Raw genomic sequence first — 26,666 nt, forward strand, 5'->3', positions numbered from 1 at the left:
TGTACTGGCAATCACTGCAAGCTACTTCCAAAAGACAACTTACAAAATATCATGTATCTAAGATACCAATTTCAATTTCGTCAAAGAGAGATGGTTTACCTACAAGGGAGACAACTATTCAATAGGGACATAGAGACGTATAGAGGCTGGCAACCATTAGTCAACAACGAGTAAAACAAAATACTTCATAGCAAGCATACGTCAAGGAATTGACCAGATAAAATGAAAACCAACTAAAAAGGGAAACGATCATATCAACGTCAAAATAACAAACGAAAAACTAATATGAAATATATAGCAACACAAGACAACTTAATGAACGATAAGGTCCTAAAATTGGGACAGATGGTCACACACGCATACTTCAGCAAGGTCAAGTATTCTCAGGGCGCCCACCCCCTTCCAAGACAGTTGTACCACAAAAGAGCATTTGTCCCTAAGAGCCCGTGTTTCCCTTAAAAACATAAACTGTAGCATACTCTCTCGTATGCGTTTTCAATAATCTTACCAACTTTAGTTGACATTTCTAATCTGCAGGCCTAAAGAGCGTATACAACCATTCTCCTTATTAAGAGTAAGTTTCGTTCAGGATACTTATTTGGTGATTAATACAGCAGGAATTCTCTTTATTACATAATTAATTTGTGGTTAATCATATACCTTAGAATGCACAAGCTTAGAATTGTAAAAACATAGATTAGAATAAATAAGTAAATTATAGAATACAAATGTTTTGAAGCTGATGTTCAAACCAAAACATGTATGTCCCATAAAAATATACACCTTTTGTTTATTTTTGATTATTAAGATACATTTCATTTATCCTCCGACTCCTTTATGGGCTGTACGACACCTTTGGAAAGTATTGCGCCATCTTTCTGGATAAGCAATGCAGGCCAAACCAAATAGTCCTTTCTTGAACCTGAAACTGTGAACTCTTTGAAAGTACTTTTATCAAATGTTTCATTTGGTTCAAAGTCTAGAAACATTGGTGGATCCTGAACAGCTGACAGGTAACAGATTTTGACACAGATTTCGATGAATTGTTGACATACGGTTTTATATTTCTGAACTGTTTTGCAGTTTGATTCTCCGTCCAAGATTTTCTGAAAGAATGCGTAGTTAATATAATGACATTTGTTTTAATCGAAAAATATCTGGATTAATCGAATTTAAGGTTATATCATTTTGAAAGAAAAAAGTGGAGAAGTCTTAATAAGTGTGATTTACTTGTGTCTAATCCATTATGCTTTAATTTAGCATATAAAATTTAAACTAAAGAATAAAATCAAAAATATCAACGCTGTCGACACTGTTGACAAGAAGGAGGAAGCTAATTTCATATCAATCATTGTACTATTTGTGCAGCTGAATAAATTTCTAATGGTTGTTTTGAAAATTTGTAAACACAACAGCCATTTTGTACTACATGTAAATGGATGTGAATTGTTGTCAGTGACCCGAACAAATTTATAAATCATTTGAGTTTTCTTCTAAAAAAACGAAATTTGCCAATTCAAACCTATAACAATTTCGTATTCAAAGAGGTTTTTTTGTCAAAAAGAGTCGCTGGTTACTTACCTTGCATAGTAAGGGTAGATATTTTGAAGCTTCGGATTTGGTTAAATCTTTGAACTTCTTAAAATATTCTTTGTAATCTTCTGCGGGAAAACACTAATGAAAAATAACAACAATATCAAATAATGAGCGACAAACAACCAAAGATTATTTCAGAATTGTAAGCCTCTTACTTGAAATTGATAGTTGCTACAACTGTTCTCGTTATAGAAACTCCTATTTTTCTGAAAAAAGATTTTGAAAATATCAAGTTGAAGGTGAATTACAAGAGATTTGCTTTACATGTTTAGACAGCAACCAAGCGACACAATTTTGAGCAACAATATGTGTTATTTGTTTTCTTCCTGCAGTAGAGATGTGATGGATTGGCAAGAACAGTGTAAACTAACTACATGTGCATGTGCCTGTTCAAAGTCAATATATGGATACGTTTTTATTATTGGTGACAGTATCAATGCTACCCACAAAACGTTTTTGTATTTTTGTGTCGCCGGATTGCTGTCTCGTGTTCTAGAAACAAGATTTTTGCTCACCGGAATATTATATTATTATTTAACATTATACAATGTATTTACTTTCACACAAAAGTTAGCAGTGTATTACAATTATATCATATTAACCTGGAAAGCTTCCTTTAGTCCAGCCAGTTGAAGGGACGAATCTTTAACACACTCTTCATTTATTTCCTATCAAATATCATAACATGTTGTTTGTATGGCAAACAGAATATGGAGTATTTTGTATGTAATAAAATGTATTGAATAAAATCATCACTTAAAATTACAATCAAATATATGAACTATGTCCAGTGCACGATGTTTTGTCGATATTGTCAACATCGCAATGCCAACTTTATAGAGTCGTTATTGTGTTTTCATTGTATCCTATCAATATGTTCTATACCTTTCTGTTTACATCGTTCACATCGCATACATCGCAATGTTAGCAATATCGTGTCAATATCGTGTTTATATTGTCTATATAGAGTCTATACCTTTCTGTTTACATCGTTCACATCGTATACATCGCGATGTTAACAATATCGTGTCAACATCGTGTTTATATTGTGTATGTAGAGTATATACCTTTCTGTTTACATCGTCCACATCGTATACATCGCGATGTTGCAACATCGTGTTTATAGTGTATATATATATATAGAGTCTATACCTTTATGTTTACATCGTTCACATCGTATACATCGCGATGTTGACAATATCGTGTCAACATCGTGTTTATATTGTAAATATATATATATACAGTATCTACCTTTTTTTTTACATCGTTCACATCGTATACATCGCGATGTTGACAATATTGTGTCAACATCGTGTTTATATTGTATATATAGAGTCTATACCTTTATGTTTACATCGTTCACATCGTATACATCGCAATGTTGACAATATCGTGTCAACATCGTGTTTATATTGTAAATATATATATATACAGTATCTACCTTTCTGTTTACATCGTTCACATCGTATACATCGCGATGTTGACAATATCGTGTCAACATCGTGTTTATATTGTATATATATATATAAAGTCTCTACGTTTCTGTTTACATCGTTCACATCGTATACATCGCGATGTTGACAATAATGTGTCAACATCGTGTTTATATTGTATATATAGAGTCTATACCTTTATGTTTACATCGTTCACATCGTATGCATCGCAATGTTGACAATATCGTGTCAACATCGTGTTTATATTGTAAATATATATATATATAGTATCTACCTTTTTGTTTACATCGTTCACATCGTATACATCGCGATGTTGACAATATCGTGTCAACATCGTGTTTATATTGTATATATATATATATATAAAGTCTCTACGTTTCTGTTTACATCGTTCACATCGTATACATCGCGATGTTGACAATAATGTGTCAACATCGTGTTTATATTGTATATATAAAGAGTCTATACCTTTATGTTTACATCGTGTTGTTTGTGCTGTATTTAGACCCTTCTACAGCGAAATTTGTTTTACATGCACACGTATAAAATTGCTACTGTTAAATAAAGTAAACATTCTGGTAAGAGTTAAAATTTGAGCTCCGATAAAATTTAGAGTAAGATTGCAGTTTCTATTTTCTATGGGTGCACCTAGAAAGGTAGAGAATTTTTAACCAATACTGATTAATGATAGTTAAGTTGAAAATAACTGATTGTATCTGTGTGCCAATTTAAGCACTTTCTGCTTTATCATATTTGCCATTTTTTCTCTCACAAGAACCAAATAATCAAGAGCTATTCAGGTACCTTTGTATTAAAAGAACTGGTTAACCTTTTCAGTCATGGTCGAAATCCAACAATCTCATTGTATCACTGTCTACAGCCAAGTGATCACATTAAGTAATTTGAACACGAACCTACATCTCAACTGTTATAACTTGTTTTTAGTGTTTTTTTTCCATTGTTTTCTTGAATTTTCCAAACTTTCAGTGGCAAATATTACATAAACATCATCACAAAATATTTGTCTATATAAGTGGAATATTCTTTCACCAGACGGACCATTAATGTGTTGGTTACTATTAAGCATATAATTCTACATAAATACGTGTGTGTGTGTTAAATATTTCTACTGATGTAGACTTTTTAAGCCAAATGGATAGTACGTGCTAAATTGGTATACCTTCGTTTACGGGACATATTATGGTATATCGTTGTCCGTCTGTCCGTCCGTCGTCATCACGTCAGACTCTTTAACCAATTGACATAAAACTTTGGTGAATTGTTTATATCTATTGACGTGAGCTCCCGTTAGTTTTTCATAAATTTAGATTTTATGTTTCTCAGTTATAGGGTTTCATTCATTATAAAAGGAGGATTTATCCGTTTTCGGACAACAACTAAATATTGCTTTCAGCAGTTTTCATAAAACTTTGGTGAATTGTTCATATCTATTTATGTAAGCTCCCTTTAGAATTTTATAGATTTTTGATTTTACGTTTCCGAGATATGGGGTTTTATTCATTGAAAAAGGGGGGATTTTCCAGTTTTTGTACGATAACTCTAAAATGCTTCCACCAATTATCATACAACTTTGATGAATTATTTATATCTGTTGATGTAAATTCCTTTTAGATTTTCATAAATTTCTAATATGACATTGAGAAGTAATGAATCTCTCTGAAATTGTACCACAAGGTTTCATATCACAAATGAAAGGCTGAAATTGAGTTTAGGGTGCATGTAATTGCCTAAAACCTTCAGGAATTAGGGGCCAAAAACAAGCATTTTGCTAGTTTTATTATTTGACAATAACTTGTGTTTAAGTGGGTGGATCTATCTAAAAAGGTTCCATACCACAAAGGAAAGGCTGGGATTGAGTTTTGGGGTAATTATTCTAAGAGGGGTGGAAAGGGGGAGGGTGTCATATTTTGCACAATAGCTTTTAAAGACCTTCGACCACATATGTTTTGTGTCAGAAACCTATATCATCTAAAAAATTTGATGATCACAATCCAAACTCAGACAGTATCAGAATATTGTATCCAAACGTGCCCCAACTGTTCATGATTCAACATCTGCAGGCGTATCAGGCTGCTCTCAGCGAAGCTTTTTATTGTTGTTGTTGTGGTTAATCAATAGCACCAAAATATAGAACTAGGCATATCGTTTGATATTCCCAGATTATTTGACGTCTATAGCGGCCTTATGTTTAACTTGTTGGTCCTACAGTGCGTTAACGACAGTTTGAAGAAGTACAACAAAATATAATTTATTTTTGTGCCAATATTGTTTTTATTGTCAAAATAATGTTTTTATTGTCAAAGTTATGAGCAACATGTACAATTTAATACGGTGCTTTATTTTATTAACGTTTAATATTTTAATAAACATGATTACTAGATACGAATCACTCATTTCCATGCTCAACCCCCCCCCCCCCCCCCCCCCCCCCCCCAACCTAAAAACAATAAAAACATATAAGACGTAAGATGTCATAGGAACATTTGGGAAAGATGGACAACACTTTGATAATTTCTATCGTCACATGTAAAATAAATAACGATTTCAAATAGCACTTTAACATAATTTACGTCCAGTGGCAAGTTTAATGCAATTTTCAGAATTAGAACACATTAATCTTGACCCTGCTTTGTATTAACCCGACAGGCTGAGTCGAAATTATTTATACATGTAGAATAGAAGACTATAGTTATGACGTATCCTGCATGTGATATGAAAGTAATGAAAGTCGAAACTCATTGTTCTTATTTACAATACTCTGATGAACCAAGAAGGTTATCATATAACCTCCTTGAATAAACAAAAACTACAGATTCCGGAAGCTGTACGCTAACATGGTGTTACTCTTGACCTAGTAATATCCCTCCCCCCCTCCCCCCACAAAAAAAAATACATACCATGAACCCTACATACAGCATCGCGACAATACGCTCCAAAAAAAGTATATGTCACATACTTTGTCTTCAAGAAAATGGTTCTAGAGGGTACTTAATAATATTGAATATGCTATGAATTTCAAACATTCTTACTGATTATGTGTTTTGAATAGATACGTTCTTTTTTATCATAAGGATAGAGGGTCATTCATTTATTAATATTAAGTTTGTGTTACCAATATTTTATTCTTTATATTTTAGCACCTCATCATTCTCTAATCTTTTCTTCTTTTTTGTTTGACTTTTATTGTGCAGTATTTATCCATTATTCTGTATTCCGTAAACCCCAATACAATCAGAACCTTCCCTATGGACACGTATTTTCCATTTAATTATAACAGTTGTAAAAACATGATATGTTCATTATCATTTTCCTGCTTTAGTTGAGCTTTCCTTTGGACGACTCGCTATCTTACAAATTAGCAACTTTTACGACGGACTCGAAAACGGCGACGTCATAATACAGTCACGACACTATAGCGGCACCGAAAACGATGCTTATGATTTGATTTTCCTTTAACGACGTCAACGCTGTAAACAATATCTAAGAGTTCAAACAATGTCAACAATGTTGACACAACATCGTGCTAACATTGTAAACATCGCGATGTTAACGATGTCAACGATGTAAACAATATATAAGGGTTCAAACAATGTAAACGATGTTAACACGACATCGTGTTTACATTGTAAACATCGCGATGATAACGATGTCAACGATGTAAACAATATATAAGGGTTCAAACAATGTAAACGATGTTAACACGACATCGTGTTTACATTGTAAACATCGCGATGTTAACGATGTCAACGATGTAAACAATATATAAGGGTTCAAACAATGTAAACGATGTTGACACGATATCGTGTTTACATTGTATACATCGCAATGTTAACGATGTCAACGATGTAAACAATATATAAGGGTTCAAACAATGTAAACGATGTTTACACGATATCGTTTTAACATTGTAGATATCGCGATGTCTACAATATTGAATAAACATCCTGCACTGGACATGAATGAAATATATCAGGTATTTTTAGAAGGAGGACAGGTGAGATGAAATGTACAAGGAGTCAATCAAAAACAACAAGGCGACAAAAAAAGGGTCGCTACAATAGACGCAAAGACTCAAAAAGACAAACAAGACCATAACACAATTATAAAAGAAACTCAATTAAAAGATGAGCCCCATATATCAAAAAGTATTGATTATTCATTTCAGAGAAAGTTAATCTTACCGTAAAAGACAAAATTTAGATATTATTGTGAAACTTTTACAATAATTGGCTTGGTGTTTTGAATTTAATTTAAATACAATGTCATAAGAACCGGAAAAAATACCCAAAAGTTGTCATATTTCTGTACAGTATTCAATTTCCCATTTTTTTTAAATGCAATGCATCCTAAGAATTAAAAAAAACATGTTTGCTACAGAAAGAATAATTACAACAGTCCCGAAGACAAGTCAGTATATTAGTCGGATTGGACCATGATTATATTTACGGAAAATATTTTACTGTCGGAGTGGTAAAAAGTGCACATACCCTCAAAATATGCAGTAATATCTCAATGCTTTCAACATCTGTTATTTTTTCATTACTTCCCTCTTTTGTAGGTTCCTGTAAATCGGTAAAGGCGTCGGTCCATTCATTTTCATACAATTCTGTAAACTGTTCAGCGAGTTTCATTGGTCGATTCTGGTCATTCAGATCAGCTATTGCTGGATTGTTGTCCCGTAATTTAGATCCCATCATTTCACTCAACCTTGATAAAGATAAACAATGTCTATGTTCGAAATAACAAAATTAATTAAAAAAAAAATGCGTGAAATACAAAGTAATTTCTCTGCTCCAATGTTAGTTTCTTTATTTATATGGTATATAATTCACATATATTTAAGATGCTTCCACCACAAACTATTCTGACTTGTAAGTTAACATGCATTGTAAGATAAAATAAAAAATGACAGTGAACTTAGTGGACAAAACAAATGGTCGTACCTTGACAGTGCACCATCCTTTTCTTGTCTTAGGTCTTTAATATCGTTGTCCTTGTCTTGGAGGCTAAAATGTTTAAATTGAAAAAAAAACATTAATCTTTAAAGAAATCCATTGTTTGTATTAATCCGCTTGTTTGATTATTTTTTTACTGTTGTTGATATTATTTATATTATTTCTTTTGACTTTTTAATATTATTGTGCCGGTTTATGACGCAGCTCCGCCAGTGTCATCCATCGTTTTGCTTAATATTTTCATTATACCTCGTGCAATCAATAAGCAAGCGCATGTTTAAGATATACCAGTCTGTTCACCATTCTTTGATCTTTGGACAAATGACCCATGCCTTATATATGCAATTGAAATACATTAGAGTGATTAACGTTTGTACACATACATTGTACATGTACAATTTGACAGCATTATAACCTTTATAAAATACAAGATGTTGCATAATAAAAATGAAAGAAATTTAAAAGTGTACATGCTACACCAATCCTTGATCAGTTCAAATGAATTGAATTTTAATCAAATAAATTAAAAAAAAAAGGACAAGATCTACTGATTGTGTTTAAGGTGCATGTGCTACCCCAAAATGGATTAAATTCAATATCCCTAAAAACATTCATGTTAGTAAACAAGATTCATTTACCGCCAATTAAGATTTTCAACCTCTCCATTCAGTCTATCAATTTCCTTTCTGCACTCTGCTTTACTGAAAAAAAGATTACTGTTTCAATATACATTTATATATATATATATATATATATATATGTGCACACATTTAAACTTGGTGTTGGTAGCTGATATATCATACTATGTAATAAAATATCATTTGAAAGCTTTTTACTGTGCAAGTTTTAAAATTTATCAAGGGTGTTATTGAAGTTGCAGCGTAAATAAAAGTAATGTGGATGCAAGTGTTCAATATAAAAGTTATTTGACTTGTTGTTATTAGTCTCGTCGTTTGAAGGACAAACTGGTTGATTTTCGTAAACTAAATAACAAAATGCAAAATTACAGATAATTACAGTATCTGTGTCTGAACATGTAGATCGTAGTGTTAAATTGTGTCAGGTTTTAACCAACGAAAATTGTTTAGAAACATTTTCTAGCTCATAGCGGTCAGTATGACATGTTTAGCATGACAAAAAAGAACTAAGTAAAAGTACGCAATATACACACTCTTTCTCTCTTTCTGATATATTATAATCACTGAACAAAGGTGCCTTATCTTGGTAAACATGGCGATCAGCGTTTAGCGTTTGGGCCGATCTGTATTTTATTTGCGCCGTTTTTTTCTTTCATTTACGCCGACTTTTTTACAGGTAAATTACAGGTGAATATGTATAAGAAGATGTGGTATGAGTGCCAATGGAAGAACTCTCCATCCAAGTTATGTTATTTTTCATTTATCATTATAGGCCTCTTCCATTAGCCACTTGTACAAATGTAATGAATGATCAATCATATCAAGTATATAACTGTTGTCCCCTGCTCACCACCGTGAGGTGGAAGAAGGCCTACAAGATACACCTCCAGACTTTTCCCTGCAATGACCGTACCCGTAGTTCTTTAACCTCTATCTTTCGGGCATCTCCCACATGGTTATGTTCGATCTGTGTTTTGACAATAGAATCCGCGGTGACTGGCTTTACACGATTATATGGTACATTAGTAAGATATTTTGTTATGTTTCAGGACACTGACCTTCCGATATGTATGGCCTTCGATGATTAAAAAATTGACTCCTCGGCTCGATTCGATGTGCAATATGTCCATCATGTTACAACGAAGTTCCAGAACAATATGAATCAAAATTAACTTAAACATAATAAATGAACAACATTTATAATAATCAGATTTTACCAATGGTATAGTACAGTACGTGTTTAGTAAAAATTTACCTGTAAATTTAATTAGGAGCAAATATAAAATCGACGCAATTGGCAAATTAAATGAAAAAAAATTCAAAATCGGCGCAAATGAAAGAATAAAAAAAATCAAAATCGACGCAAATGTCATACGCCCATGGCGATTTACTTAATAATTTGTTTTCATGATTAAAATGTACCTATTAACACAACAACTTCCGCATATTTCATTTGACAATTACAAAAAATGTACCTAGCTGGATATTTTTTCTTTCTGTCTTTGCCTTCAAGTTGGTCATAGCCACTGCAAAAACAAAATAATCATGAAAATTTTTGCCATTATCTTAATATATCTGTTAGCATAAACTTTTAAGTTAGTATACTAAAAGCCCTTTTTCTAATAATTAAAATGGTCAATTTACCATTTTTTTCCAATTTTTTATTTTTATTTCTTATCAAATTCTTGTTTTAAAAAATTATATCATAACTATAAACAACTGTCATACAAGTTCGAGGTTTTCTAGTTATAAATTTAAACCAGGTCTAGCCTACAATGATCTTCGACAATGCATGTACCAAGTATGACTGTTGTTTTCCGTTCGGTCCGTTGGTTGATATAGTCTAAATTTAATGTTTGAATTTTGCCTGGTTTTCAGGACTTCCAGCCTTAATTATTTTTTCATCAGAGCATTATGAGAATAAAAATGCAAGTTATTTTAAAAACATTGCAATATCTTAATATGTATATGAACAAAATGTGTGTATCCATCTATTAAACGCAACATGTTAATGCTTTTATGATATGTGACAACGAGCAAACAATTTGAATGAAAAATACATAGATATTTTGTGGTTGAATAGGATTTCATCATAAATGTATAAAGGGATGTGTGTTTGTTTGCCTGTCAATAGTGATATGTTCTCAAAAAGAATATAAAACGTACCTTTTAGGTCCTACCCTAAAAAAGAAAATCAAAGTAAATACAAGAATCAAATACAGAATCACTAGAACAAAATACAAACAAAAATCCTCCAACCACCCTTTCTTTCAGTGGCACCTTATGCAATTTACTTCTCCAAGTATTTTGATATATGCACGAGCCTACGGAAATATGCAGATGACACTAATAGCAACTAGCAAGGTCAGCACATTACATATCTAATTTTTCCCCGTTCTAAAATTGATGCAGATTTATTGCGTCCAAATAAGACAAATAGGTAAAATATGCAATAAGCTGGGGAAACAAACAGACAAGCAGTCCGAATTTTAATATACATGTACACTATAGAAGCCATACTAATAACAATCTAGAAGCGACATGAACTATATATATATTACACTTTAGAAGTATAATATGTATTATACATATATTTTTAGAAGTATAATATGTATTATACATATATTTTTAGAAGTATAATATGTATTATACATTTATTTTTAGAAGTATAATATGTATTATACATATATTAGGTTTATTTATATTTCTTGGTATATATTTCTAAAGGGGTCAAATTTAACAAGTAACCGAAACTTTTTACACAAAGTTTTCTTTCTTTCGTCGGACCTATCAACATGCATAAATACTCTGCAACGTTCCACTTGTAAAAAATAACACACGTGATTTATACAAAACTTAATTTATATACTAAGCGTAAAAGAAAATGCACTTCATTATTTTCAATATCAGAATAGGAAGAAGGGATATGATAACCATTGAGACAACTATTCAACAGAGTAAACAATGTAGACGAACAAATGATATATAAGTCATCGTACGGCCTTCAACAATGATATAAAACCACGCAAGCCATTTAGCGTCTAGTCATTGGAAAGTAGGCAAAAAACCTACATGACAAAGTGTGTAAAACAATTCAAAGGATAAACTCAACTGCCTAATTTATGTACAAAAGAATATAACAAATATGACAGCTATCAACTAACGCCATGCCCACGGGCAGAATCAATTTGCGCCAATTGCGGTTTTGAAAAGGTATTAATTGCGCCACTCTCTTTTATTTTGATGGTATTAATTGCGCCAATAAATGAAATGAAATTGCGCCACATTTACCTGTAAATATTTTTACCTATATCATACATGTACATGTTTTACCTATATCAATACAAGACAAGACAAGACACATACTTTATGAAAGTCTCACCACTTGTCACATATAAAATATACAGTTTTTAAAACACAAGATAACAACAAGAACCACTCTATAAAGAGTTTTAAGAGACTATAAAACATTTTTTCTTAAAATTATAATACAAATACAAGTCAACTATCACGAGTATAAAATACGTTTTTCTCACAGCAGATTTTAGCAGTATGCAATACCACATTATCAATTTTTAAAAGAAATATAATTATTTCATTATCAGTCTCCAGAAATTAGAACGTCAAGTTTTGAAATCTGCGAGCATAAGAAAAGAATAAATTCAGAGATCTTCAAAATTGAAGAAGAAAATTTAGAAAAAAAAAAGATTTAAAATATGTGCCTCAGTCTATGTATAGAGAGAAAAGAAAACTGCGTCCGGCTCAACCTAACAATCAAACAGAATATTGGAAGATATTGGTGTTGTTTCAAACAAAGATGATGACTTTGTATTGTGTAACGATCCACAAAGCGGGATAATTTTATCAGGATTCGAGGCTATTTTCTGTCTACAATGTCAGAGGAATTTTTTGCTGATGGTACCTAGTCAATCATTTAGTTGTTATGTAAAAATAAATAAAATTGGCGCAATTAGAGGATTATTTTATTGGCGCAAATGATACCTATAGTTTTGAAAATTAGGTGGCGCAAAAGAAGTATTGGCGCAATTAAGTTGTGGCGCAAATGAGTTAATTTTTGGCGCAAAAAGATATCGCCCATGCCGGCGATGTCAGACAATGTCAGAGGAATTTTTTGCTGATGGTACCTAGTCAATCATTTAGTTGTTATGTAAAAATAAATAAAATTGGCGCAATTAGAGGATTATTTTATTGGCGCAAATGATACCTATAATTTTGAAAATAAGGTGGCGCAAAAGAAGTATTGGCGCAATTAAGTTGTGGCGCAAATGAGTTAATTTTTGGCGCAAAAAGATATCGCCCATGCCTACTTGGTCCTCTTGGTACACACGTATAAAACCACTTGAATTGGTTCCTCTTGGAACAAACCTGCATAAAAGCACTTGGTTCCTCTTGGAATAAACATGTATAAAAGTTTCAAATAGTTTGAATTAGAATTTAAAGACTTGTTCAGTTCATATACATTGTACGTGCGATTAGTACTAATTTTTTTTATAGTCCGATAGTATGAGTGGCCGTTCATGTCATTTGCGCGATTATATACGCGTATATAATTTTCAACGCGTATATATACGCGTATATTGTGGTTTTCAACGCGTATATTGTGGTTTTCAACGCGTATATTGTGGTTTTCAACGCGTATATTATCGTTTTATACGCGTATATTGTTAAAATAAACACGTTTATACTTTATTCCAATTTATTTATCATATACGCGTTAATATACGCGTTATTTGCATAAATATACGCGTTAATATACGCGTTAATATACGCGTTATTTGTGTTAATATACGCGTATGAAATCATTATATACGCGTTAATAAACATTCGTTTGTCTTATTGTTTTAACCAATGAAAGCTGCGTTCAAAACAATAAGACAAACGAATGTTTATTAACGCGTATATAATGATTTCATACGCGTATATTAACACAAATAACGCGTATATTAACGCGTATATTAACGCGTATATTAACGCGTATATTAACGCGTATATTTATGCAAATAACGCGTATATTAACGCGTATATGATGAATAAATTGGAATAAAGTATAAACGTGTTTATTTTAACAATATACGCGTATAAAACGATAATATACGCGTTGAAAACCACAATATACGCGTTGAAAACCACAATATACGCGTATATATACGCGTTGAAAATTATATACGCGTATATAATCGCGCAAATGACATGAACGGCCACTCATACGATAGTGTTAAAATCATAACGCAAAATGTTTATCCAAATGTTATCACACTAGACGACCACATGCACTGAATTTAATTTTCTATCCACTAAAATCATAAAAATCACAAACATTGAACTTGACCTTCATTTAGTAACAGGAAACGACATATCGAAATTAAAAAATAAATCGTCAAAGCGTTTTTAACGATAATAAACAAACAATATTTTGCAGACGCTCGCCCGCCCGCCGGACATACCCTAGTCAATAACCTTTAAAAAAACGAAAGTCCCTCTTGTTTCAGATATCGAATTGGTTGGATGCAGGTATCCACATTTCTCATCAATCGGGTTCACAAAGATTTCGTCAAAAGTGTTGCGCGAACTTTGAGTTTGTTCAAGGCTAAATATTCTTAAATATGACAGAAACACAGAACACTAAATCTAAGGGACTCAAATACAGTCCCCCATTCTATAACACAATTAGAAGTAACAGTAAATGCTGTAGCAAAACATGTTGACGATTAAATGGACATGCTTGATACAAACCTTATCGACTACATGCTCTCATAACCTTCCTGGAAACATAGATCAACTATATTCTTGTGATAAAGCGTAATTTTTAGAAAGTAAATTCCATCCACAAACTGTTCAGTTCAGTCATTAAATTCAATTAATACTTTACATTTTATATCGTAATAAAATTTTTAAACACTATAAATTATATTTAAAAAAAAAGAAGGAGAGGAAGCAATAATTGAAATTTATAAACCTTTTACATTTTTGAAAGATAAAACACGGTAGGCTATATAAATATTTTAAACATTTCACCGAAGTGGTGATTATAAAATATCAAGAGTAAAATAATAACTAGAGGCTCTAAATGGACTTTGGTCGTTGTGCATATCAAACTAAGGACACATGACAAAATTGTGTTTTGGTATTGGTGATGTGTTTGTAGATCTTACTTTATTGGACATTCTTCATGTTCTTGCTGCTTACAATTATATCTATCTATAATTTGGCCCAGAAGTTACAGATGAAACTGATTTGTAAAAATTTACAAAAATTTACAAAATAAGAAATATGTGTAGTTCTTACTTTGATGTACATTATTGCTGTTTACAGTTTATCTATATCTATGATGGTATTCAAGATAATAACCAAAAACTGCAAAATTTCCTCAAATGTACCAATTCTGGGGCAGCAACCTAACAACAGGTTGTCTGATTTGTCTGAAATTTTCAGTGCAGATAGACCTCGACCTAATAAACAATTTTACTCAATGTCAAATTTGCTCTAAATACATTGGTTTCAGAGATTAAAGATATAAGCCAAAATCTACATTTTACCCCTATGTTTATTTGTTAGCCTTGGCAACCAGCTTGGTTGGTTGGCCGGGTCATTTTGTAAAAGTTAACGACGACGGAAGACGAGGGACGACGGACGCCAAGTGATGAGAAAAGTAATTATTGATGAACATTAAAATTTTGTATTTAAGTTAAGGTATTTAAAAAACAGACATATTCATGAGGCACATACCTGGTTTGTCTAGTCAACCAGCAGAACGGTCTGAAAACATGAATATTTGTTAGTTTTAAGCTTTTGTGTCAACTCATAAGAAGAAACGTCTGTTTTACATACACTTTCTATTAACTTTAAGATCGTTGTAAAGGCACATAAACATTGCAATAAAGCTGAACAAGAATTAACCATTTATTAGTATTATATTTCACAAACTTTTAATCGCTCCACAAATTCCTCGGACGGCGTATACCGAATAGTGCAGTCGCTTAGTATATTCTGCTGCTCTACAATTGGTATACGTTAATAAGTTAGACAGGTCGATTACAGGAAGGGTCTGTACTATTCGAGTTACGACAGATATATAGAACAGGGAGTGCTGCCTCTGGCTTGTTACTATACTCTCAATCTCGAGCAGGTGTTAGTCCACGAAAGACGGAGATAATTAAAAGACTATGCAGGCTTAGTAGTATTCGATTTGAGTAAAACACTAGTCAAGATGTACGAAGGCAGTTTGAGGGATAACATATTGATATCAAGTTATTTACCTTTCTTAAAAAAACTCAAAAACCATTATATATTTTCTTCCTTCTCTGTTATACATGATAAAACCCTGCTTCATGCGAGCAAAACGTATAAAAGCCTTGTTTTACTACATTGCTGAATACTGACGAAAGAGAGTTTTCAATGTTAAGAAAATGCTATACACTTTAACAAGTTACTATTATTCTTAAAGTTTATATAATTGTATGATTATTTTGGATTACTAAGATTAAAATTTGCTGCTATTGATAAACAATAATTTATGCTTAAAATAAGACATACAAATGCACAAAGGAAGTGATTCAAAAAATGCAAAAGCGTTGCCGATATATTTCGTTCTGATTAGAAATTCAAAACGGACTTCGGCAACGGTTTCCTATTTATTTCGTCATAGAAATATATTATGTTGTTAAATATTAGTGTTATAATATGATATTAAAAAACAATAAAAAAATATACAATTCTAATCATTTCAAATATTTGTCATTATATTATGATGTTATACATTTCGTAACCAATTAGTTTTTTTTACAAAAACGCTTGACATTCTAAATGCAAGTCAACTGACTATGATATATAATTTTATCTATCATGATAAATTTAAATGTACACAGTCATATACAAAAAGTTTATATGAAATATAAATATTATAATGTTCAGTCTAATTACTGATACGTCTTTCTTTTATGCTATTGTGTTTAAAACGGATATGAGATACTCAGCCAGTTACATTTTTATTTAATTTAAAAGAAAGGAAGATGTCAAGTCATGTGAATACTGGCCATGCAGCATTGACAAAACTCTAAACATCAACATGTACAAATGTACTAATGTCAATGTAAGCATATACTAGTTAAAGATATAGTGGAAAACCAAGTAGCATTTATATTCTTCGATATTTCAACTTACCGACAACAGAAACAGCAAAAGATAGTCTTGATCTGAAAGAATTAACAAAAACAATCATCACAACAGTTACTGTTCAGAAATTATACATGTACATACCCGGAAACAAGACAATTGACGCATAATACACAAAAATGTTGCATATTACTATACATTTGATTATACTTTCCATTTTGAATTTTCCTCCGGTTTCAGTATTTTTGTAAGTGTACTTTTCAATACATTTTCCGAAAATGGCTTAAGTTTGAAATAGAATCAAGGGGAAAATGGTTCGGCCTTTTTCTAAAACATACTTTAAGACATAAGGCTGTGTATTTCTGCATTGTTTCGATATGGTGAGTTAAGCCCTTTTAAACTGAGTGGCAATACTTTGTTCATATGTTGTTCAAAAAAATTACTGTCCCTGGTTATGGGAGGGTTATATTCAAAAATGGTTTACCCCTGCTCACTCTGTATTTGTCCATCCCACGTTAGAAGCCTGTATTTCATTTGTTGTTGTTTGTTCATGTCTGCAATATTTCTTTTTTATAAATTGATTTTCGTATACTTTCGGTTGTTATTTTTTTTCCATTGAAATGTTTCATATTTTGCATGTCGCGGCCTTCTATAGCCATTTACATGTATATGGTTTGTTCTCACGATTGGAGGTCATACGATTGCCCATAATTTTGGTAACATCTACTTCATACGAATTAAAAAAAAATGGTCGTCTCATTTGCAATCATAGCTTTTACCACTGATCCGCACTTTTACATTAAACGGTTTTGTAACGATCTAAATATTAATACAATTTTTTTTTTTTTTTAAATAAACAGTATATATTTATTAATAACATTTAGTCCATATCGAGTTTTTCTCTTTCTTAAACGTTTGTATCCTCTATAATGTCTTTTTTGCAATCGGTTATCATATTAATTTATAAATTGCTGTTGCATAATACATGTAATATCAAGATAACACCCGCATTAATTTTGTTTTTCATTAGGGGACAATCATTTGATATTCGGGGAGGGGGGGGGGGGGAGGAGGATTTGTTTTTGGATCGGTTATTTATTTTTGTAAACTGAGAGCTAGGACAGATTATTCGTTTCTCCACTATTGAAGCAAGATTTTTCATTTTCATTAAAGCAAGGGACTGATTATTCATTTTCACAACTATATTTATGATATTCGAAAAACATACAATTTTTAAAATATTTGTTAATTATGAATAATACATTGTACATGTTGTATAGTCAAGTTATTGTGTACCATTTACATACATACATACATACATACATACATACATACATACATACATACATACATACATACATACATACATACATACATACATACATACATACATACATACATACATACATACATACATACATACATACATACATACATACATACATACATACATACATACATACATACATACATACATACATACATACATACATACATACATACATACATGCATATAGTATTAAAGTTTGGTTTTATCTATCTAGCCTCCTTCAAAAGTACTGTCAAATTAACATGATACGACGAGCGGAGCGAGGCAAAAAAAAATTGAAGGGTTTTGGAACCGCTGAAGGCCCAAGAAGCTATAGACCTGATGAGTTATTTATTTTCAATACATTGCAAGTCAGGAAATTTATTTTCAAACTACCAAAGAACAAACCATTTATTTTTGTGATTATCAAGGCTGAGTTATTTTATTTTCCAAATCCTCCTGGCCCCCAGAATATCAAATGGTCGTCCCCTTAGTACGTTGATGCTACCTTTTTTCTGTTTTAATAAGTTACAAAAAGACTTATTTTTAACTGATAAGTTATACACTGATCTACATACCAATGTACACATACAACAGCAATCCTCATTATCTAAAATATTAAGTAAAGTATTTAAGTAAGATTCCGGAAAATATTATTACTTAAATTAATATGCAAGTGTTATATTAAAATTTTGTCTTTGGCAATTCATAATTTTACTATAACAACTCGTACAAATGTATATTATAATTTAATGATCAAATAGGCGTTGAAATGTTGTTGTTGCATAAAAATTTATGTTTGAAAATTGCAAATATAAATATAGAAACCACAATACATTACCATTTTGGCTAATATGTATGGTCATTTTTGGTCATATTTTAAAACCCTTCACACGTTTCAGTACATACATGTATGCATCTTTGCCGTACTGGCAACACTCAAAATTGTGTTCGATGGTAGACATGCTGATTTCTACATAGCGTTTTATACACGGTTTTATTATTCATACAAATGGAAACATATATTTGTCCGATACAAAACTTTTGTGCAACAAGAGGATAATGAATATACATTTAGGTACACATTTAAACACCAATGCATTATGTATAGACATGTTCCTGTCTGTTTACTTGATTGTTATTAAAAACAACCATTCTGTGAGCATTACATGGCAAGACAAAGTCCCTTACTGATTAAACATTCTGTGTATTAGAACAGATGTATAACTTGATAAACAAATCATATCAAGTCAATGTCTTGAAGCATGACGAAACAAAGTGTTGAAAATTTTCTTAGTCCAAGGACCATACATGGAACACTACACAAAATCATCAAACCGGAACACAATTCGAACTTGATCTGTAACTTGTCATGAACAAACTATAGACCAATTTTCAAATAAATATCTTTAAGCTTGACAAATAGATAAACGCGAAAAACAGATTATTCTAGTTGATTTTGTAAGTGCAGGTACTATTACTCTGTACAAACAACAGACCAGAACAAAAATCGAACGTGATCTGTAACTCGTCATGAAAAAAAAAAACCACCAAATATTTAATCAGTACCTTTAGATCAAACATAGAGAAAAAAGTGTCAGACAGACAGACAAGTAACACGTCCAACTAATCCCCCGGTTTTGTCATCGGTTATCTTTCAACATCCAAACATGCCATTTTTCAAGCAAAATTTTCATTTATATCATTATACATAATTCATTTAAAAAATGATGTGTAGTAGTCCAGATGCAGATTAAGGGGATACCAGGGGGACTCTTTCATGGGGAAACATTTAATTGGCTGTTTTAAGGGAATCACTGATGCATGACCGGAGCGGGTCCCCTCTTAAGCAGTCAGTGGGCCCCCACTTATAAAAAAAAACCATTCCGGATCGACCACTGAGTACGCAGAGGTACATACATTAAGTACGCAATGGTGTGAAACTCGACATACATATTGAGTCATACATGTATATATATATATTTTATGTATTTAAAACTAAAGTACACACATTCAGTCACCGAGACTTTAAATTTACAATCGCGATCGAATTTATGCCATACACATCAACACCGCTAACAAAATTTGGTTAAGAAAGTGTAGATGTCATAAAATATGAATTACCTGTCATGATGGTAGGATCTTATTTACTTCCTCATACCTGTTACGTAGAAGAGGTTTATTTATAGAAAATATACTATTATCGAAAGCTACCGTTTAAATGTTAAATATAAGTTTCCACCAGGAAATAAACTAAATAAAGTATTTCAAATTATAGTATTTTCCGTTGCTACATTGTAAGTACACAAACATATAGATAATTTCTTCAAAATAGTGAACATTTTGAGTCAGGATCCACATTCCAAATATCACACGGATATAATTAATATATACATGGATGATCATGGATGACGATAAGACGGTATAATATAACACTTCTCATATCACATTGTTTTTTCACTGACCCCTTAATTTCTTAACTTAATTTTTAGAAATATGGGTAAATGTAAAATCGATTTTTATAGAAACAAAACTTGCAGCAATTCTCAATAATTATGTACTCATTTACTTAAGTTGAACTTTAAATACTTACACATGCTAGTAATGGATACAAAAACACAAAATTTAGAGATGGGACATACAGAAGGGGAAGAGTCTGTGTTTTGAACTCCCCCTTTTTCGACGATCGATGTGTTGGAATCATGGGGGACATATCTTTAAAAAGCCTTTCTCCTGGGTTGGAACTGGGCTCTTTTAAAAATTGATGGATTCCATGTGAATTAATTAAACACTCGATTAAACCACAATTTACAATTTATTTCATCAGTGCGTCGGAAGCGCTTTTCTGAACAAGTTAGTCTTAATCAGGAACGCTCAATATTGACGAAGACTGTGCAACAACTAATCATTTATAACACTTATTCAAGAGATATGTTACTTCAATTACCAGATTGCCCTTAATATATATGAAATGTTTGCAACAGGACGTAAATCAGACATCAATCAATCAAATATCGGATACACAATATGCCGTGATTGCTGTGTTGTCATGTATGAAAATACGTCGTACTTTATTTTCCTCAGTTTGAAGTTTTTTAAACATGTAAGACGAGAACAGGATAATGTGATAGGACGAGAACATGATGAAGTGATATGACTATGGACCCTAGACCAGTCTTGTACTAGACCGAAACTATAAGTTTTTATGAACTGGCTACAGTTCACCATGGAACAGTCCACAGGCAGTCATGTAACAATACCCGGACATATAATTATGACTCCGAGCCGACCAATCTTTGTTCTTACTTCTAAATGCCGCATGCTCAGCAGAGAAGCAGAAAATACTTATGTTTAAATCTTTAGTTTGAACTGGCAAAGGATCGAACCACTTACCGCTTGCACTTGGCGCGATTACACTGCCGCAAAGTTTAACCCACTAGTCAAACGATTTAAGTTGAATAGTTTTGCTTTAGAAAATTAGTGAAGCATTCATTTTTTCCGCAATCCATCTTGATCTGTTATGCATGAATAAATTGACAACATATTGTTTAAAGCGATACCTTAATATTTTATGAGAAATATTAAATCATGTTTGAGTTTGTTCCCTTTGATGGTTTTCTGTAAGTTATGCGCTTTGGAAATAGAAATTGCTTAAAAAATGTTTTGAATTTTTCTCGTAAATTGATGTAGGAACATGTGGTATGAGTGCCAATAAGACAACTCCCCATCCAATTAACAATTTATAAAAGTAAACCAATATAGGTCAATGTACGGTCCTAAGCACGGAGCCTTGATCACACTGAACAACAAGCTATAAAGGGCCCCAAACATTACTAGTGTAAAACCATTAAAACGGGAAAACCAACAGTCTAATCTATATAAAAGAAAACGAGAAACCCTTATGAACCACATAAACAGACGACAACCATTGAGCATCAGATTCATGACTAAGAACAGGTGCAAAGGCGGAATCGATTGAGTGAATATTTTGCGTTGTTCTATTTGTATCATCCATTATTTACATGTAGCTAAAACAATTTGTTCCCGCAATTTATGGAAATCGAACTACATAAGACAATTTTTATAAGGATAAAAAAAAACTTCAACCAGTCCATCACTGCTTTTTTTTTATCGTCTGATGATATTCATTTGTATGATTCTTTAGCCTACGGGATTGGTTTAAACCATGTTTATCTGCACGTATAAACTTGGAAATCTCGATACACATTTAAATATAACCTGATATAAATGCATACATAAATTGCAATAAAGTTGTTCAGTTGTACATAGCTGTAAATTAGATGTTAATGAGGTGTGCGATGTTCAGTGGCAAACATTACATGCACATGAAAAAAAAAGAAGACACAAGCGAATGTTAAATGAATATAAAAACTTCTTTTTACTAAAACGACACGCTGAGGCGAATATTTTATTTCTTTGCTTCTTGACAGGAAAACATGCTGTAGAAAGGAATTTAATCCTAACTAGTAACTAAATACATCATTCTGACTACGAAATGACCAGTCTTTAATCTTATTCTTTAATGCCATAGTGTCAGAAGAAAAGCAGCAAGTATAAATGATTATGAATTAAAATGACAGTATTTTTTTTTATTAAATAAAATAACTTTTTATAAAATAAATGAGCTGTAAGCTGCAGGTGTTAACTTTTTCTCTGTTTATTTCAACATCCAAAGAATCATCAGCGACGTTAATTTCTCACAACTTCTAGAATAATTAATATAAATACATCAGCGGTATCTCTTTGATCGACTATTAATGTTGCTTGTTGTTTTCTTCTGTATTTGGATTTTCCGTGGAAACAATATCCCTGAAATATAAAATGTTTGATCACATGCATGGAAATAAATGTGGAAAAAAGGAATGTCACCGTATATAAAATTATACACTTGTTGATATAACAACATGAAATCTCCTAAATGTAGACGTACAATTAACAGTTACTGTGGAGAACATTTGAGCTTCTTTGAGCATGCCAGGATATATAACCAAATAAATATGTGTTTTGATCTTTTTCGGTTATTTCCACTGATATCAATATTTAGTGTAACGATCAAATAGTTTGCCCTTTGTCTTTCCAAATTCAATTTCCTATAACCATTTTGTTTTTGAAACTATTTTTTTACAGATACAAGATGCTCTGAAATTTCAAAATCACTTCGATATACATTTTGTATATATACCCGTTTGATATTGTTGTTTACTTTTCAGCACGTATGTCATTTGTATTGTGTTACTTAATTAAGCTCTAATTACGACGAACCCACGACAACGACACATCTATGCAGCTCCACGACATGAATTTTTGTCAAATCGCGGGTAATCCGTGGTCGTCGTACGACAGTCGCACGATATTTTTAGCATCGTGGCGCACGATATTTTTAGCATCGTGGCGCTGTCGTGTGTCGTGGAACGAAAATTTGACATTCACCTTTTTTGTTCTACGATTATTTGTTGTGTCACCGTCTTGTGGCTGTCGTGAGAGTATCTTACCACAAACGTGGGACTGTCGTACGATAAAAGGCGATTAAAGCCGCCGCACGATTTTGTATCATTATAATTGATGTATTGAGGAGAGAGCCGTGGTGTAGTGGTTAGTGCATCGGACTACTAATACAAAGGTTCCTGGTTCGATATCTCTTGCACCTTAAAGACACCCTAGTACATTTCGAAAAAAGAGTAGGCCAATGCCGCTACAAGGCAGCACTCGTACCCGCAAAGTGGAAAGGGATTAATATAAGTTGCAAAACTTGTTGTCCAATCCACTATAAATAAATATGTTTAAATAAAATTAACAATATTCATGGGTTGTCTTTCCTGAATACTAATATATAGATATTTTTTTTAGTATATTCGCATTCTTTATTGCTATTATATAGATTGTTGGTCGCTTAACGTCGATTGACAAAAATTTAATGCATTTTCAGGACGATATTTCAGAACAGGAAACCGACTTGTGTTTTTTTTAACGAGTTTTTTTTAAGTTTGCTGAATATGTAGTTCTTTTTGGATAATATAAGAATCCGCGTACAATTTGATATCAATTCATTTTAAGTTTTCTTTCATAGGTGTACTTCTGATTTCTATACCATATACAATTTATTAACCCCATAGAAAATTAGAACAGTCGTAGTGATGATGATGAATTAATGCTGAGTAACCTGTGTCACTTAAATTATTTGCATATCAGAACAGAAACTTTTGATAAGTTATAAATGAGATGCTAAAATATAATGAATAGAAATAATGGACAAAAAGTATACTGTAACAGTTTATAGAAAAATAGCCTAAAATTATGATGACCCCCTTTTTTACACTCATAACTATCAAACTCGTCTTTCCAATAAACAAAAACTATTATTCGACTCAGCAGGTCGTCCAGTTTTCGACTTTGATCATATACTTACATCGTGCACTGTGTTAATGAAGCAATGATTATTTTTCAAATATTTAGTTTGATTTGGTAGAAGATTGAACTCGGCGCTCGAGGCGAGCACGTTATACAAAGAGACAACGGTCAAATACTCACGTGTTCGTACCATGACTGCGTTCTTGTGGACAGCTGTTGTCTGAAAATGTGTCGTAGTTTCTGAGAATAAATTATATAAGCTGCAGTACAGCAAAATTAAAACCTCACGCAAGAACATGGCAAATGCCAATAATTAGTTAACGCGTAATATGATTTACATAAGATTTTTTTTAATTAAAAAACAAGATATAATTTTCACCTTTCATCTATTAATGGCTGTTGTCATAATGGTGTTTAATTATACTTATCTAACGGCCTTTCACTGACACTGAATTTTGTATACAATATAAAGAGCTTCAACTATTTCGAAGCCTTCTATAGCTGACTATGCGGTACGTGATTTGCTCATTGTTGAAGACTGTATGCCAGTATGGTGACCTATAGTTATTAATTTCTGTGTCATTTGGGCTCTTTTAGAGAGTTGTCTCATTTGCAATCATACCACATCTCTTTTTTATATATAATGTTGTTAAATTTGCATTGCACTATATATCGAATCATTATGGTATATTACATGTTAATTACAATTATTGCATGTTGCAGAATTGACAATAGAATACATCGACCATATCGTATTTTATTATTAGATGCATGAGCATTCGTTAAAATCTTTAAATTATCATTTTTTATTACTAAACATAACGAATTTTTTATTCCATATATTCTAATATTGTTTTAAAATCCGTAAGAAAAGCCACCGTAAAACCCTTGTCAAGTTATTCTTGGCCATATTTGTTTATCTAATTATAATATTGATGCCTGGCTGTCTCCCTTATATTTTTTTCGTGTGTTGTGTTTTAAGAAAGCAGGCTGTTGGTTTTCTCATTTGAATTATTTTACAATTTGTATTTCCAGGACTTTTCTTTCAAAATAGACCGCTACAAAAGTCACCCAAATGGCAAACGGAAATTGTAACACATAACAAATTACAACCTGATTTATGTTCACAAATCAGAAACACAACAGTTACTAACAAGAACACACATAACATAAAGTTTACAGATCTGGAAATACGTGCAACCACTGAACGCTAACAACTAATAAAATCGTACATCTAAGGTTAAAAAGTACAGACAGCATCGGGTCATTAACAGTCAGAGAAAACCACATACGACATCGTCAAATGCAGCAATAAAGATATTTTATACTAAACTATACTGTATGGGTTTAATTGTTGAAGGTCATACATGTACATGTACAACAAAATGTACATGTACATTGCCATATCGCTGTTTATATCCTCGTTCCTTGTGGGTATCTGTAAACTTGTTTTCATGCATGGCAAGCATACCATATCTGCTTATTTTTGTGTATAGGGAAATTCGTTAATCATTTCAAATGTACTTAGTGTTATCGTGGAAATGTTATGCATAATAGAATAGAAATGGTAATTTTAAGTGAAACGAAGGATGTGACAGTATACAAATGGGAAAATAGTATTAACTGAAGCGGGAAATATATTAAAAGCTACAAAGCAGCAGAACATTTATAATCGAAGCCTACCCTTATCAATTGATTTTGTGTGATCTTTTCATTTATATGAGCACATTACTATTTTAAGACGAGCCAATCATAAGTTGTACTGACGGGTGTCGTACATGTCCTTATAAATCCTTCACAACCACTGAGGTTTAATGTGTGATTATCATTATGGAATTATTATTATAGTTCATATCCTTTTGGTCCAATTTCTAATCACTGGATAAAGATCGTTGATAATCTTAATTACATTCAATAACTTACGACTTCGCTTTTTCTTCTTCTTTGAGCTTTTGGTATTTACTGAAACCACACAGACAAGAAAACATGAAAATCCAAATACGTTAGACAATGTCATAGGCTCACGGGAGATTTGATTACAGATTTGAAATACCTACCTTTACTCTAAGGGTGAATACTTTTACTAAATCTGTCTTATACGTCATGAATATAGTGTACCATTTTTATTTATATATAACAGCTATAACGAAACTGGTATGTATGGAGAATCTTATACATTCAATTGGAACCG

General features: G+C 32.1%; 1 protein-coding gene and 1 long non-coding RNA gene across 2 annotated transcripts; both read right to left on the reverse strand.

Annotated features, from left to right (window-relative positions):
* Window positions 1–807: 807 nt before the first annotated feature.
* On the reverse strand, window positions 808–10,852 carry LOC134700182 (uncharacterized). Its single transcript, XM_063561547.1, has 8 exons — window positions 10,831–10,852; window positions 10,140–10,190; window positions 8,665–8,727; window positions 8,015–8,077; window positions 7,559–7,778; window positions 2,199–2,264; window positions 1,582–1,674; window positions 808–1,106 (listed from the first exon to the last, which is right to left on the reverse strand). The coding sequence occupies exons 5-8, from the start codon at window positions 7,766–7,768 to the stop codon at window positions 816–818; spliced, it is 660 nt and encodes a 219-aa protein (XP_063417617.1). The 5' UTR covers window positions 7,769–7,778; window positions 8,015–8,077; window positions 8,665–8,727; window positions 10,140–10,190; window positions 10,831–10,852; the 3' UTR covers window positions 808–815.
* A 4,559-nt stretch (window positions 10,853–15,411) lies between these two features.
* Window positions 15,412–20,329, reverse strand: LOC134700183 (uncharacterized). Its single transcript, XR_010103800.1, has 4 exons — window positions 20,231–20,329; window positions 18,685–18,716; window positions 16,846–16,877; window positions 15,412–15,441 (listed from the first exon to the last, which is right to left on the reverse strand). It is a non-coding gene; the product is annotated as an uncharacterized LOC134700183 (long non-coding RNA).
* Window positions 20,330–26,666: the final 6,337 nt, after the last annotated feature.

Source organism: Mytilus trossulus, unplaced genomic scaffold (assembly GCF_036588685.1).
Source record: "Mytilus trossulus isolate FHL-02 unplaced genomic scaffold, PNRI_Mtr1.1.1.hap1 h1tg000128l__unscaffolded, whole genome shotgun sequence".
Lineage (NCBI taxonomy): Eukaryota > Metazoa > Mollusca > Bivalvia > Mytilida > Mytilidae > Mytilus > Mytilus trossulus.

Excerpts from the sequence above, each read along its gene's own strand:
- LOC134700182 (XM_063561547.1), bottom strand. The coding sequence starts at position 7,768 with ATGATGGGATCTAAATTACGGGACAACAATCCAGCAATAGCTGATCTG. Across the intron at positions 2,265-7,558 it reads TATTACTGCATATTTTGAGG|GAAATAAATGAAGAGTGTGT; the intron begins GTATGTGCACTT and ends GATATTTGATAG. Across the intron at positions 1,107-1,581 it reads ATCTACCCTTACTATGCAAG|AAAATCTTGGACGGAGAATC; the intron begins GTAAGTAACCAG and ends GCATTCTTTCAG.